The sequence below is a fragment of the Lepisosteus platostomus genome, chromosome 2, assembly GCF_059453375.1.
Source record: "Lepisosteus platostomus isolate fLepPlt1 chromosome 2, fLepPlt1.hap1, whole genome shotgun sequence".
NCBI classification, from domain to species: domain Eukaryota; kingdom Metazoa; phylum Chordata; class Actinopteri; order Semionotiformes; family Lepisosteidae; genus Lepisosteus; species Lepisosteus platostomus.
The window spans coordinates 66,798,085-66,813,603 of record NC_142612.1 but is presented as its reverse complement, the minus strand read 5'-3'; the positions used below and the strand labels follow the sequence as shown (position 1 = coordinate 66,813,603).

The following is a 15,519-nucleotide window of genomic DNA, read 5'->3' as shown; positions in this document are numbered from 1 at the left end:
AACAGGACAAGAAGAACCCGCAAACTTTGGAAAAAGGGGATCCTGAAGGGTGTGAAAGACTGATGTAACATTTTGGATGACTTAAAGCACTTCTGGAGTCAAAGACATCCCATCTGATGTGTCATGTCTGTGTAATATCTGTGAAACAGCTTAGTGCTCAATACCTTCATTACTACTTAAATCTTTGTTTGACTGACTGAAGCTGGCATTTGAAACACGTTGTTTTGGATAGAATGGAATACCATTTAACAACACACAGAGACAGATTTAGTGAAATTTGAATCTATTCAAATAGATCAGCATCTCAGAACTATACGACTTCGCTAAATAGGCATAAAAAAACTGATACCCACGTTAAAATCAGAGCAGATTTCATCCACTACAAAATGGTTAAATTACAAACCAAAGGAGGCCACATGCCTTCAGTTTACTCAAAAATACAACCAACACAGTTTGCAAAAGTTATAAGAGAATACCAATAGACCAACAGCAGATATTTCCCACTACTTTCTGTTAAGGGACCACACCAATATCATTCACAAAAGTGTCCAGTAGTGACAGAATATAAGATAAACAAATTAATAAACTTACATTTTTTAAACAAAAGAGCTACACATCTTGTCCTCAGTCATCATGTTCTTGGTCAGGCTTTCAATTAGAACAATGTGTACCAATAAATAATTTGAGAAGTATAAATACTTTATCATCCAGTTCCTGGTAGCTTTAAGAATGTATCCAAGATGGTAAAATGTTGTTCTGGACAAGAAATGAAACAGTGACTTATATAAGGGAGGTTGGCAGATTGACAATACATCATGTTTCCCTGTAGCATAATGTAAATGCTCCTCACAAATATCCTTCTATTTAGGAACAAGTAGTAGGTTTATAATATGCTGAAAAGAGAAGAAAGAAAACAACGTTTCTGCTGTGGTGTCACACCCAAAGAAGGCTCTACAGCCGAAACGTTGTGTTTTCTTTCTTCTCTTTTCAGCATGGAATAAACCTATTACTGTACTTGTTCATTTGCAGCCTACGCATGCTGACGCAGCTACCCACCTGACCTACAGTACTTCATCCTTCTATTTATACCTCTTCATGGCTTGTTTTAACATGCATATCAATATATTGTAGAGTATCTGAGGTGACACAGGGAACAGAATGTTTCGGTTTCACCTGAGGCTGTTCTATTTTATAGCCACAATAGCTTGCACTTACTAAGGCCTACATCAACAGGATATCTACTTTATGGCAGCCATGTACTGTAGTGCTTGAAATACGGTAAGGCCAAAACATGTTCTCTGCCACACTGCAAATCACCAATGGCTCATAAATGTTACAGATTAGAAGACAGACTTAATTTTTTAAATTTTTTTGATAAATAAGAATTCTTCTTAATCCTCCCGAATTAAGTGCATCTTTAGGGATTCACCTGATCCCTAACAGACTTGGACAAAACTTAAATTTATTCTCTGTCCTGCTGATGATTGGAAGCTCTGTACAATCATTCACTGCTAGAGACCACTAATACTTTTCACATTCACAGGCTCCTCTCCTCCTTTCAAAAATGTTTACTAACCACACAAATATACTGTATAGAGCAATAGATTAAGTACAGTAATACACCTTTGTATCATTTTTTCCAATCAAATGTGCCTCATTTCCCATGACAGGATTTAGCAACTTTAAAACCACAAATATTCGTCCCAATATGGTAAAATTATGATTGATCTCTCATTTATCTCAATTTATCTTATTTATCCAACAAGTTCAGAAACCGATGCCAAGGAAAGTGTCAGTTTCAGGAGATCAATATTTTATTATCCTCAAAGCTGAAAACCCCATGGGGTGGTCCTTAGAATGTATCGATGCTGACTGCCAAATCATCTTTGCATTGGCCATTTTCAAAACAACAGAAAGGAAAATGTCTGGAGAGAATAAAGGGTGTAATTTCAAAACAAGCCAAGAAAAAAATCCATACATAACGACGCAGTTCTTCTATGCCTTGACATAAAGAGACTGAAAAATGTTATATGAAGTTTTAAAAACAACCTACCAGTGAAAGAAAACTAGCTAAAAAGGGAAACTTTCAATTAAGACAACAAAAACTGGAGCTCTAAAAATTCACAACCTCTTCATTAAAAAAACTCCTACTATTCTTTAGTTGATCAAGGCTAGAAAAATAAATAAAGACATGCACAGATAAATTGTTGCCTCACTAGAGAAGAAATGATGTCACTGCTAATTGAATTAATTACCTTTTTCTATCTTCATGAGAATCATTTATTTCACAAATTCCAAATTCCAGTTGGACAAAAAGAAAATAAAAAGGTCCACAGAGAGCATCAGATCAAACAGAAGACTAGACAGAGAGTAAGAGTTTAGATTATAAAGCACAGCCTTAGGGTCGAAGACGATATGAAATTTATACTGTATTGCCTTGAGGGCTGTGCCTGGTCAGTCATACCCACTGCATTTCTCTCGCTTCCATGCCAGAATAAAAAAAGTCGCAGATGCACTTTCTGCAAAAGACAGGCCTTGCTTGTGGACTTTTTTTAAATAACTCTTTTGCCAATATACCAATGCCATAAATAAAAGAAAAGATTAAGGTGGAGCAATTTATGGACAGACATTAGGGTGTGAAAACTGGGCTTGCTATCAGAGCTTTAGAAATTGGCCTAGAAAGTCTAAGTTGGAGCACTGGATGTACAGGAGGCCTGTTCCTCCTGGTGAGGAGGTGGCCCAGTGGCCTGTTTCAGAGGCAGGATTCAACAACAACACTTATTTCGGATCCCATAATGCACTGCCCCAGACAGTACCACAGCAGATGCTGCTGTGCTGACAGACTATATGAAATGTCATTTCTCACGGGTCTCGTTAAAGTTTTTAAGAAATTAATATTTTTAAATGATGACTCCTCCCTCCCAGGTAATCCAGTTTCCTCAGCTTTCCAAATACATGCTGGCTATGTTGACAGGTCCGAAGCATTCCTGCATGTGTGTGCCCTACAATAGACTGTCACATTGTCCAGGATATAGCCATGAAGTGTGCCCTAGGTGTCTGTAGCCCTTTTCCAGGATTAAGCTTTCTGATAATGGATATATGGTTTTTCCATACAGATATTTAAAGTATACTATACACATATCATGAGTCCTAATTTTTTTGGTCCTAAAATTATGACAAAGATTGCTTGGATCTGAATTCAAGTCCTAAATCCTTTTTTCAATACAAATCAGTCAATGAAAGACATGCAAGGATTTACTTCCACACAATACTGTCGTGTTGTCACATAATTATATAATATTACTTAAGCATAAATCAGTGCAAACACCTGTCCAGGCCCTAATTCTGAAAGGGGCCGACAGAATTAGTAAAGAACACTCTTAATATCTACAGGGATTTCCGTCTGCATGGCCTGCTCTTTCCAGCTGGAATTAATCCTCTCTCCCTTGCCTCTAATTGCCTGACAGCCAACGTCATCCAGGAATACACATACACAGACGCAGAATGTATAACTTCAGCCACTCAACACAGCTTGGTTCCCTATTAGTGCACTATGTTGTCCATATATATTGTGAAAAATAACCCAAAATGACAGTATTTCAACTGTCATGCATCTTTTTTCCCTGTCTGGCAGTTAATGTCAACTTTGCTCATTACAAGTCACCAAACACCATTGGAAAGCATGGAAAAGACAGCATGGAATCATTTCTCAACGGAAACATATACCATATCATCTTCCTATGCAACAAACAGCCAAATACATGTTAAAGTCACCTTCACCAGATTTTCAACTATGTTCTGTGTCTATCTTTTTAAGATTAGCAATCATTCCACTGTCTTAAATTGTAATGCATCTAGAAACAATTCTAACCTTGTTCAAAAAATTAAAGCATCATACATTAAAATAAGGCTAAATTCCATCCTAGGCCACTATTCTGAAATCAATCACTTTACAAAACCCAAATGACAGCGTAGCCTTTTGTGACTGTTAGCTACTATAGGTCTCCTTACATCAATGCACAGTATTATTTATCTCAGTTTGATGAGGAGTCTGACTGCAAACAGACCTATGAAAAATCAATCCTTCTGTAACACTGGCCTACATAGGGAAGAACCATTAAGAATTGTATTCCTATGAAATAAGAGGAGATGGATCTCTCACCATAGTAAAATAACTGCATGAATATATAGTTGTATTTTAAAATGTCAAAAACAGAGTTTTAGCAGTCACGTGGCTCAGAGATTTACTCAAACTGACTGGCCTTTTCATTCTAGGTCACACAAAAAAATAATAATCCTTCAGCAGTAAAGTCCCAGTGAAAATATCACCATCCAACAAATTGCAGATTAGAACTATACACAGTGTTTGGCACAGCAAGATGTGCCTTTAGAACTATTTTTCAGGCAGTTCTCCACAGTACAGACAGAAAGATTAAAACTAAAAAGTGAGAGATGTATTGCAGGTACATATTTCATATGTAATCCTTCCTACTTAAACAAAGACTATACCTAAGTGTTTTTGATTTAATGTGAACTAATGTTCTTGGATTGTAACTAAGCACAGTTTTGCTGATGATACTGCTAATGAAACAAATAATAAATACACAATTTAAATAAACTCTTCCATTTACATGCAGAAAATGGGCCAATTAAAATGTGCTTCAGGCGAGAACAAGCAGAATTCAAGCTTTGCAAACTGAACGGGGAAGATGGGCAAAGAATCCGCTTGTCTCTACCACAGCTCAACCAACCGCTTCCTCCCGAAAAGTCTTGAATGGCTAATGAACGTTATTGTGTATAAACTCCATTCAGTCTTCAGCGATAGCTCTCAGATTCTCTCTCTTCACAACAAAGGGCTCCAAGACAAACTGGGCACACAGACTCTTATGTCGTGGCTCGCCATTTCTCCCACCTATTCTCAACGGCAGTAAAAAAAAAACATGCAGCCTAGCAAGCCTAGCTAGTTGCTAAACCACAGTTCACAAACCTCTGAAGAAACTCTGCAAAAACCAAGCTGGAGCTGAACTATAAAGGACTGCCATCAGCAAAGTTAATGCAAATTTACATGAGACCACGAACAGCCAGAATATTCATACTATAGCAACGGTTTCTCACGTGACGATGTGATTCATGGATTTTATTTAAGTTACACAGCTAAAGACATTACTCCTTCTTATGTACCAATGAATGTAAAAAGCTATAGAGTACCGTCAGTATTGGTGTAAAGATAATAATGAATGGATGTGCATCTGCAGGGTCTTCGGTGCCGCTGTATAACCTCTCTTGCTCATTTTTCAGTTCCCTCATGAAGCAATGTAGATTAGCTGCCTTGTCATGCACTGTACACAATCTCATTCCAAATCACCATCATCTTTAGTAATGAAAGTGCCAATTTATTTCAAAGGGGAATAAAAGCCCTTGTTCAGCTTATTAACATCAGTTGTTCTGTGGCAGTCTCTCTTCCTGTTTTGCATGAACCCAGGCCTTCATATTTTGACCTTTTCCACCACTTAGTATGTAACAGCAGTATCTGAGAGGCCTGGCTGACTTCTTGTCATCTTACCTAAAGAAAAAGAAACCAGAAAGGAAGATTTGTTTTGTCCAAGACGTAAACAGGTCACCACACACACTGCTGTCCATCCTCCCTCTCTTCCACAGTGCCACAGCGAATGCTGAATTCAAATCTCTCAGGGTAGTTTGCATAAGCAAGAAAATGGTTTACAAAAACCATTCATGAATATCTGAGAGGAGCCATGTGATTGATTGTCGTGTTATTACTGTTATTTATCATTATAGTTTGTATTGTCTTGAGCTGGCCAAACACTAGAGATGACATGTAAAGTTCATCTAGACTTGTCATTTGTCATCTAGATGCCTATTTTGAAGCCAATGTTTGAATTACAGGCAGTGGTTATCTATGGTCAAATACTAAAGTGTTAGAACCTCTATATATTAAAGCAAAGGTTTATCACTTCAGATTTCCTAAAAGCCCAAACATTTGAATGTAGCCAAAATATCACCCTGGAATTAAACAGTCCCCAAAACACCCAGTGAACAATTACAGAACTATATACAATACACATAGCATTCAAAAACTTAAAACACTATTTATTTCCTCCTGAATGCAACATTTATTATTAAATTTAACACATTCACTGTATTTCCTCCAGCAAAATGCCCTTATGCATAAATGGGCACCTTCCAGGTCATTACTGTTGGAGCTCCAAGGCAGAACAGAATGATTGTCTCTTTTCCCAGATCCCACTGGGTTAAACAAATTTGATCTCTTCGTGATCTGGCTCATCCTTCAAAAGGAATGGCACAACCATCAGATAGGCACATGCACTGCTCATGGTTGTAAATGTGGGATGCTCAGGCAGCTCATCGTCTGAGCATGTGCAAGCGTTCAGCTTCTGGGTGACCTATTTTCAGAGACTGGCTGGACTGAGGTTTCTGGGAGCAGAGTTCTCTAGTCACCTAGTTAAACACAGAAAGAATGCAAAATATACCAACTCAAAATTAATGAGAAACAACCACAAATAAAAGGCGACTGCTTTTCTTCATTAATCTCCGTGTGAACAAAAGATATTGCTAGCCACTGTCTTCCCACAAAGTCCTTCCAATAACTCAGCAAGTAACTGGAGAAAATCGATTAATTCATTTCTAATATTTGAGCAGATAACACTAGTAATTGACCTTCTCTTTTGGAAGTAAGGGCAAAAACATTTTATAAAACTAAGCAATTTAAGGATCAGCTGTACTACGTAAAACCTGTCTGGAAACCTATACAGAATGAAGCCTTGGCTCAAATCAAATGTTGTGACTTAAGTACATTTTATAGACTCATTGCTAAATAAAGGTTTTATGAGACTACAGTATTAAATGAAGGTGGAAACTCTGTTCACACGCACTGAACAAAGTGAACTACCATAAAGCCACTAATCTGGCCCAAAACAAGGGGCGATAATTTACTTTTCAGGATTCCTGAAACGCTCAGTCTTGTGTTAAGGACTATTGCAACAGACTCCACACTTCTGTGGTGTAGTTAGGCTACTCAGTGTTTTTCCCAACAGTTGTACAGTAAACAGTTTAAGTAAACAAAGATAAAAAGTAAAACAGCTGAACTGTTTGGTTCATTAGTTACCAAGATTGATAAATGGAAGCTGGTTACATTCAGACAAAAAACACAGCCCACACATTTACAAAATAACCTACAGTATATACAATTCAACATACGATATGCCATTACACATTGCAGAGACAATTTGGTTTTCCCCCCCCCCCCCATCAGGATGCCTTATGGGCACTTGAGGCTAAAACAGAACCCATGGAAAAAAATGGCAGCAAAACAACCCAACACCAAGAGATCATGAAATGCAACTGCTTGGAAATTGTGGTCAACCGTTTCAGATAAATGTCCAAAACACCTGCGTGTTTAACAAAACTTGCACTTGTTTTAATTGTGCTTTTATAATATTCAACAAACAAACTCTTCATATCTAAACTATTCAAAAACACAGCCAAATACAACTTGGAAATTGTTCCTGCCCCTCAAATAAGACACCAGCAATTTTAATTGGTTCTCACAAAGAAGTGCCAGGTGCAGAGCAGAGTCAGCAGCATGATTAAGGAGGTGGAAGGGGAGAATGACTGGCCTTCAGTAGAAATAACACTGTAGAAGAGGCACTTGCAGAGACAAAATCTCCAGAATAATTGAAATCTCCAGAATAATGGCAACCCCTACTTGCCCTACTACAGTGCATTCTGTTAACTCTTTCTTCCACAATCCAGCCTTCTCAGTTGTTTTAGATTTGTGGATATCTAGCAAGAAAAGGTTAGACCTGTGTTCTACACATAATAGGAACATTGACATCTAGCGCTCCATCCTCAAAGCCTCATCTATCAGTCCAGTATATGTGCAGTATTATGATATTGGGGAATATTTACATGGAGAAACAAATAAGTGGAACCACAACAATAGGAACAAGAAATGAATGACTTTTACTTTGTCAAACATTCCCTCCTTGAAGCATTTTTTACTGTTTAATTTGGCAAATACTCTATAAATCAGCTAAAAAAGCATGAAATCCATACCACAGTGTTAAAGTACAAGAAAATCATCTTACACCCTTAATAGGCTTGGGTATGAAATCTCATGGGAGAGACATATGAACAGCTAGCCATCTGTATAATTCAAAGACAGTTTTTCATATCACAGCTAATTGGCTAATTACAACTCTTAATAGCGTGCTTCATTTTCCATAAAAGGCAAGACTTGTATTTCCAATGATATATTATTTGGATTGTGTTTCTGAAAAGGCCTCCAAGTATCAGAGTAAAGTCATTAATGGTTATCAGTGTTATCTGTTTTTACAATGTATCCCTGGTCTATTTTGCAGTGAGCAAAGTTTTATTGAGCCCTACCAGTTACACCTCCCTATTGCTGTGGGAATATAAAACATATACTGTTCACGGTATAGGTGCAGTGCCAATAGACAATAACTGAGTGCCATTTGCAGTGAAGCTATAACAGATAAGAAGCAAAAAAATCTACAACATTTGTACAAGTGCACACAGGCAGCTATTGCATCCAGCCATTACCTCCTGTACAGCATCTTAAATCCCCTAAACAACTCAACACACATCACTGGTCCTGTTTTTTGTTTTTATTTAAAAAAAGGTTTCCTACATTTCCCATACCAAAGTGAGTTCAGACCTGTAGCACTATTACAAATGAAGACTTTGTGAAACAAATATTCTGCAGCAATCAAAAGTGAATTTTTTGCTTGTGCAGAGGTATCACATATGTAGCTCACATGGTGTAGAAATACATTGTTACATACAGTACTGCACACAGGAGGACTGCCTTCTTGAATAACAGAAAACACACTTATGCAAGTTACACTCAATTACATCTTCATTCGTGTATATGTAGGACACGTGATTGCTAAATGATTTGCCTATTATAAATAACCATTCTGTTCCCTGGATTTTAGGCTGTATGGTTCAAGTAGAACTCAAAATTCAAAATGTAGTCCATCTCTGCAAAGCTGCTAATAGACATTCCAATATCAAAATACATAACATTGTTGAAACTCTACATTCCGGGTAATCTTAAATATATGTATTTGATTATGAACCATGAAATAAGGGAAACGTCTAAATCATAAATGGAAAAAATATTTTTTCAGTGAGTAAGCATTGTAGGTAATACGGATGAATCTATCAGCATTTTACAGAGAATTAAAAAACTCGTGAAAATTAAAATGGGAGGCAATATCCCACAATATGTTACAGTATATATCTCAAAGATATGTCCCATGTCTTTATGTGCCCTTAAATTAAATTTAAAAAATGCTGCAGGATTAACATTGTTAAGATGATCTGTTTTAGCACTGTTTATAATGATGATATTTTGCATAAATTAACTTAAGGCACTAACGAATCAAAACCACATTAAAGCAGGTAAGGTTACATCGCATAATAACTCATTTTGAAAATGAGCACTCCACAGGATTTAGTTGGACACGTTCAACTTGACACAAATGGTGACAATAAGGTAACAAATACACCTCGCGATAGGCAAAAACAGAAGCTAGCAGCAAAGCCCACAGCGTTACCATACAGTATATTAATAGAAAAATTGAGACAAAAGAATCGCCACCAAACATCTAGCATTGTGCACAAACCGAGCCATATTCAGTTATCATTTTCGCTCTAATGCTGGCAGCATGAAGCTGGGTATTAAACTGAAAAACGCTCCAAACCGTGAAATACTAAAAACATCGTACAGTACATGAAGATATACTGTATATGTTTGGTTGGCAAACAAATATGGTATATTAGGTGATCCGCTGTAAAACTGAGAGGCTCTAAACTACATCTCATGCCGCTATTATTGGGTGTTAAACATTTTATAATTTCCCTTCGTAAAGGCATTATAATTTGACATCACCACAAATCACAATTGTGACATAAAAAAGGTGGGATTTTCTTGTCTTTTATTAGCCGTGGTTTTCTGTTAAATGTTCTGCAGTGTTACAGCAAATAAAAACCCCGGATTACATAAGAATTTTGGATTTTTATTCTATGTCCACTCTGACTAGAATTCAGAAAATTGTTTTTAAAAAGGATTTTCACAACTCTCCGTGATCCGCTTGAATGTACTGCACTTGGCTGTTTTTTTTTTTGTAATGTCTGTCAAATAGGGCTATATAGGGAGAAAACACAAGCACAGCATTTCTGGGGTGTGTGTTTCTTTATGTGGACGAGTACAATCCAGCAGTCTGAAAACCCTATTGTATAAAAGGTACTCAGCAGCATTTAAATATTAATTCAGCGAGAAATATGTTTCATTTTACTCCAAGCTCGTACTACATTAAAAGCAAAGGTGCAATTGTGATAAATTGTGAGGACATCGTCGCCCGTTACATCAGTTCAAGTTGGTGTCATCTCTGGCTGTGCGTATTATTCACAAGAGCTTGATCAGGTGCAAAGCGTTCTCATCAACCCCATTTTCTTCGCCGTCTCGATAGCAAAAAATTCACTGACAATTAACATCCAATACTTATACAAACTTACCCTCAAAGCTGAAAGGTCTATTTCATCCAAGCTTCTGGCTGGAGAATCGCTCGCCATGTTTATTTCACTAATGAAATTAAACAAGAAAGATAAATGAAAGGAGACAAAATCCTTTCTGTGCGGTGTCCTGCTAAGTTTGTGGCAAACGCAAGGTCCCGACCGTTTTCCTTAAAAAAAAAAAAATGTAAAATAAAAATCCCTGCTGATATCAGGAAATACGGATAATATGTACAAGCAGCACAGTGCTAGAGGTGATACCTTGATGAATGTAATGAGGACATGCTTAGCACCGTATACACGGCGTCCACACGAACCGTAAGCTACAACAAAACAGAGCGAACGCACAGATAGCAGATCTGCAAAATACTGTCAATCAGAGGCTTCCCGGGAGTGGTCAGAGAGAAGGGGCGGTCGGATTGTTTCCAGCCGCCCATTCTTTCCTTCTGAGCGAGTATTTTCAAAGCAGGGCACTGTTTTAACAAGCAAGATTTTCTGATAACAGGTAACTGCAGAGCTGCAAGCATACAATAACGAAACAGTCCGGGATGCTGTTAAATATTATTAACTGATCTGTCAGGGTCTAACTCCTTTCTATATGCCGCTGATGTGCTAACTAAAAGACTGAATTGAGCGCTAAAATATTTCAGTTGGACTGTAAACCGCACCGCCTTAATGAAACGATTCTTGCATTCAAACATAGTCTTAAATTGAAAGCAAAAACTCCACTTACCTTACCTGTATTATTTAAGCAATTAAGTATCAACTGTGCCATTCATTTCCAATCCTAATAAAATAAATTGTATATGGCCAATAAAGTGATCTTACATACGACCTGACGCATATACTTTTCACCACGAGCTCATTGGAGCCACACTTAAAGCACTTTGAAACGTTGAGTAGATAGGCTTGTTGATTGTTTGAGAAATGTTGCTCCTTGGGATACGAAAATACTGACCACAAGTCATTTGATTTAATTAAAACACTGTATCCTCAGTGGTTCGTGTGACTTTACTATGCATCTGTATAATTAGGCATTCAAAAAAGCAACAGTTTATGCAGTGTAAAAACCATGAAAGATGTGATCCTAACCCTCTTGGAAGTTATGAAGTTGTCCTGGTTGCTACAGTATGTACATGATTGAAAGCCACCAATCTGTGAGAGACGTTGCCTGGAGAATGAGATATATCAGCATATTAGTCCAGACAAATCAGGAAACTGGCTGTGTGAGGGACAGACCACATCATGGAAAGCAGAGGGTGATTGCTCTGTGCAATACGTTTCAGACTGCACTGAATACACTTTTAGAAATTATAGGAATAAATAACCCGAGCATCAGCAGCATGACTCTTATTGACTGTCTTACAGTAGCATGTTAATGGTAATAGCCAAGTCCTGTGGTTCTTAAAACATCTGGGGTGGTAGAGATGGAGTGCTGGAATGTTTTATTAACTAAGGAAAGCCATTTTCATATCCTTGACAGACCTGAAGGAAGGACTTGAGAATTACACAGACTGTTGGTCTTTTCAATACTTATAATACTGAATAATTCTTTACCTTTATATAGCACATTTCTGGATACTCCACTCAAAGAGCTTTACAGGTAATCCCTTCCACTACAATGTGTAGCACACACCTTGATAATGCAATGTGTGCAGTGTGCAAGTACACTCGCCACACATAAGTGGGGTGGAGAAGTTTAAGCCAGCTGTTCAAGCCGACGGCGACCAATCAACCTTTACTAGGTGACTACAGGCCCACAGCAGTCTGTCCAGAGGCTTATCAGGTCTGCATGTCAACAGATTGTGTCAAAACTCAAACCCAGTACTCACATCATAATTTTATTTTCACGTTGATGGGGTTTTGTGTTACATGTCGAACACATATCATGATTCTTTTATAGTATTTTTGTTCATATTCTATTATTTTAGAATTGAATATGAATATTTTAGAGTTGAGATTCATGTTTAAAATATCAAATTACTGTACATCCTTTAGACCTGAGTGTAGTGTTTCTTTTACGTGTCGGTATATGATCATTATTGTGGTTAGTTAGCTACAAAGAGATCTGCTGAACCTTTAATGTGTTTCATTTTTTTTCTCCCTGTATCTTTGCAGCCTGTGTACTGTTATGCTCAATAAGTTTAGAATGCATGCTTTGTCTTGTTTTTTCATTTAACTTGAATTTCAAGCAATGCTAGGCACACACATTTGTGGAAGCTGGCTTGTTTCCCCGAATGTCTCACTTTGTGGCTGTCTGTGCTTCTGCTTGTTTGTATTCATTAAAGATGTTGAGGGTGTGTACCTCTCAGTAAAACCTATTGTGTTAAAAGCATTCTCACACCCTTGCAAATGTTTATCATAGTGAATTTATCACATTTATTTTGACTCTTGTGCTATGGTTATAGACATTATACTGTATATTCTTTGCACTCTCAGTATGGTTTCTTATGACTTTACTGTGCCATTGTACTTTAAAACACTGGTCTAAGAGAAAAAAACATCCGTAAAAAGGTTTATTATTGTATGTTAAAATATTACCATGTCCCAGTCTAGTAAATTTCAGAAAAGACATGACAAAATTATAGCATATAGTGAAAAGAAAATCATGATAAAGTCACCATGCTTTAGCTTTATACAGTAGATGAATCTTCAAAGTGGTTACTGTATTTCCTGTCTTGCTGCCGTGTGACAAGTGTTGATTTTGAAAGACAACTGTTATCATTGTGCTTATACAAAAAGAACATTTAAAAACACCTTAAATAGCGCTTTTCAGTTCACTATTGAAATAGCCATGACAAACGTTCTTTAAGTGCTGTTCTTTTCCAACTCGAAATGCAATACAAAATGACATTTAAAGGTAATACAATTATTATTCTATATATTCTTGTACTACATTTGAAGTCTCTCATGACAAAAATGATATTATAAAAACAGTACTATGTTGAATATTACCAAAGATACTATTGAAAATACCATTACTGGTTTGTACTTGTGCAGATATGGATTATCTCATTAATTAAACAAAATGAATATTGCAAAGCACTCCAGAAGTTTTGATGGTACACTAGTGTTAATACATGATTGAAAAGGCCTATGCCACAAAATGGCTGAAATCATTCAGAATCATTCAGATTTGCCATTCAGATCCCATGAAGAAATGCATTTTCCAGTCAGTCTGAAACAAAAGAAACAATGTTCATTTGAAATTTTACACTTCTGCAGCATCCTGGAATTTCAGTTTCTTACTTTAGATTTCTTTTTCTGCCTGCCGCTGCATAAAAAGTAGCATTTGCCCAGGAGCCTTGCTATGCTACAATAAGTTAAATAATTGTTGTTTTAAAAAAGTGCATCGAGGGAGATCATTCCTCAAACTATTTCATAAAACAGACCCATCGTTCAACAGCGCTTGTACATTTTATCTTTTAAAACATCCCAGTGTTTCATCATCTAGCTGCAGCAGACTGGCTAGGTACAACTTTAGTTTCCTTTCCCTCTTAGCAATGGAATTGACCACTTGGAAATATTGTGCCCAAATGGACTCCTGTTCAAAACTGGATTTTTAAAGTGGCAAACATATGTGTTCTTCTTTATGTCCCATATCTTTGTGCTTCCACTGAAAACTTTTTTTTTACTGAGGCATATTTTTGGTATGATCATTGAAGTGATTTGAATGGACTAGTTATGAGCCATCTGTTTCTGTACTCAGGTTCCCCTCTTTTCTCTTTCCTGCTTTACCAGTTATGTCAATAAAAAAAAAATGTGTATCCTGCCCAGCTGCTATACATACTCAAGATGATCTGAGGTATTTAAAAGACACCTATCCCACACGAACTTCAGGCACCAGGTAAGGGTGCCTTTTAAATAAATCCAAAGATTTATTACATTCAAACAACCATTATCTTCTTGTAGGTTGCCACAGCCGAAACATTGCCACGCTCTCTCGTTACTTTCAGTGTGGAGCTGACTTTTACAGATGGCACCGTCTGCTAGTACTGTATGTACAGTATACATTAAGTATTTGTAGCATTTTTACCCATGTGATTAGCTGAGGTTATAGTGATATTTCATTTTAATAGGCCGACACAGATATTGTATATATATCCATTTCAGCAATTGGTAAGCAGTTTTTTGCAATAGATTTGTTTTAAGTGAGTTTATGAATGTCACACTATTATTGTTGCAGGACCTTGCCCCAGAAGCCAAGAAGAGGAAGTAAGGGAAAGAAAAATAATTGACTCAAACATTTGCCGGTTCTGAGGACACAGGCCTGCGGCCCTAGACTGGATTAAATGACTCATAATTGAACTGGGGTAGAGATCACCCTTGAATCAAGGGCTCCCTGCCATTATATTACACCACCAAGTTAGTTTCTCAGAAAAAAAAACAAATGAATCAGCAAAATGTCAATTGCTTTTAGGATTGTTTTCCTAGAAAATCACATTTTCTAGTCTGTTCCATGTATTTTAATTCATAGACTGTTTTGGGATCTGTCTCATTTTTCATTCCTTCTTGGAATACAATTTGAGTTTTCTTCACCTGGATGAATGCCACCTTGTTACTAAACTAAAGTAAACAAACATATTGCTAAGATCTCCATGATTTTATCCTGTAGTTCCAGGTTTAGCACCCAAGAAATTGTTGCATGATTTTAAACCTTTCCTCTATGTCACCACATGTACTGAATCGAAATTTCCAGCAGTTTTTGAATAGTTACACATTACTGAATAATGGAATAACATGGACATCATGTTTAGCTTTCATGAATGTTTATTTCCTTCTGAAGTGATTGAATTTTCTTCTGGGTTTTGAGACAGGCCCATTCAGTATGCGCATTGACAAATGTGTTTACTGTTTTTAGATAGAAAACTGCTTTTATACAATTTTGATTTATTGCGTAGGTTTTCCTCACTCTTTATTAACCTCCTGTTTTACAAATTT

The 15,519-nt window shown here is 37.0% G+C and overlaps 1 protein-coding gene across 8 annotated transcripts in view; it reads right to left on the bottom strand.

The window, feature by feature from the left end:
- Positions 1-10,915, bottom strand: part of LOC148676840 (TRAF2 and NCK-interacting protein kinase-like) — a 115,077-nt gene extending 104,162 nt beyond the window's left edge. For 3 of the 8 annotated variants that reach the window (XM_088614130.1, XM_088614152.1, XM_088614138.1), the window contains exons 1-2: positions 10,840-10,915; positions 10,582-10,648 (exon numbers count right to left, since the gene is read on the bottom strand). In XM_088614130.1, the coding sequence (XP_088470256.1) occupies positions 10,582-10,648; positions 10,840-10,862 (90 nt within the window). In that variant the 5' untranslated portion in view covers positions 10,863-10,915. The remainder of the gene's footprint in view (positions 1-10,581; positions 10,649-10,839) is intronic. The other 5 variants (XM_088614120.1, XM_088614146.1, XM_088614160.1 and 2 more) reach the window with 3 other exon arrangements.
- Positions 10,916-15,519: the final 4,604 nt, after the last annotated feature.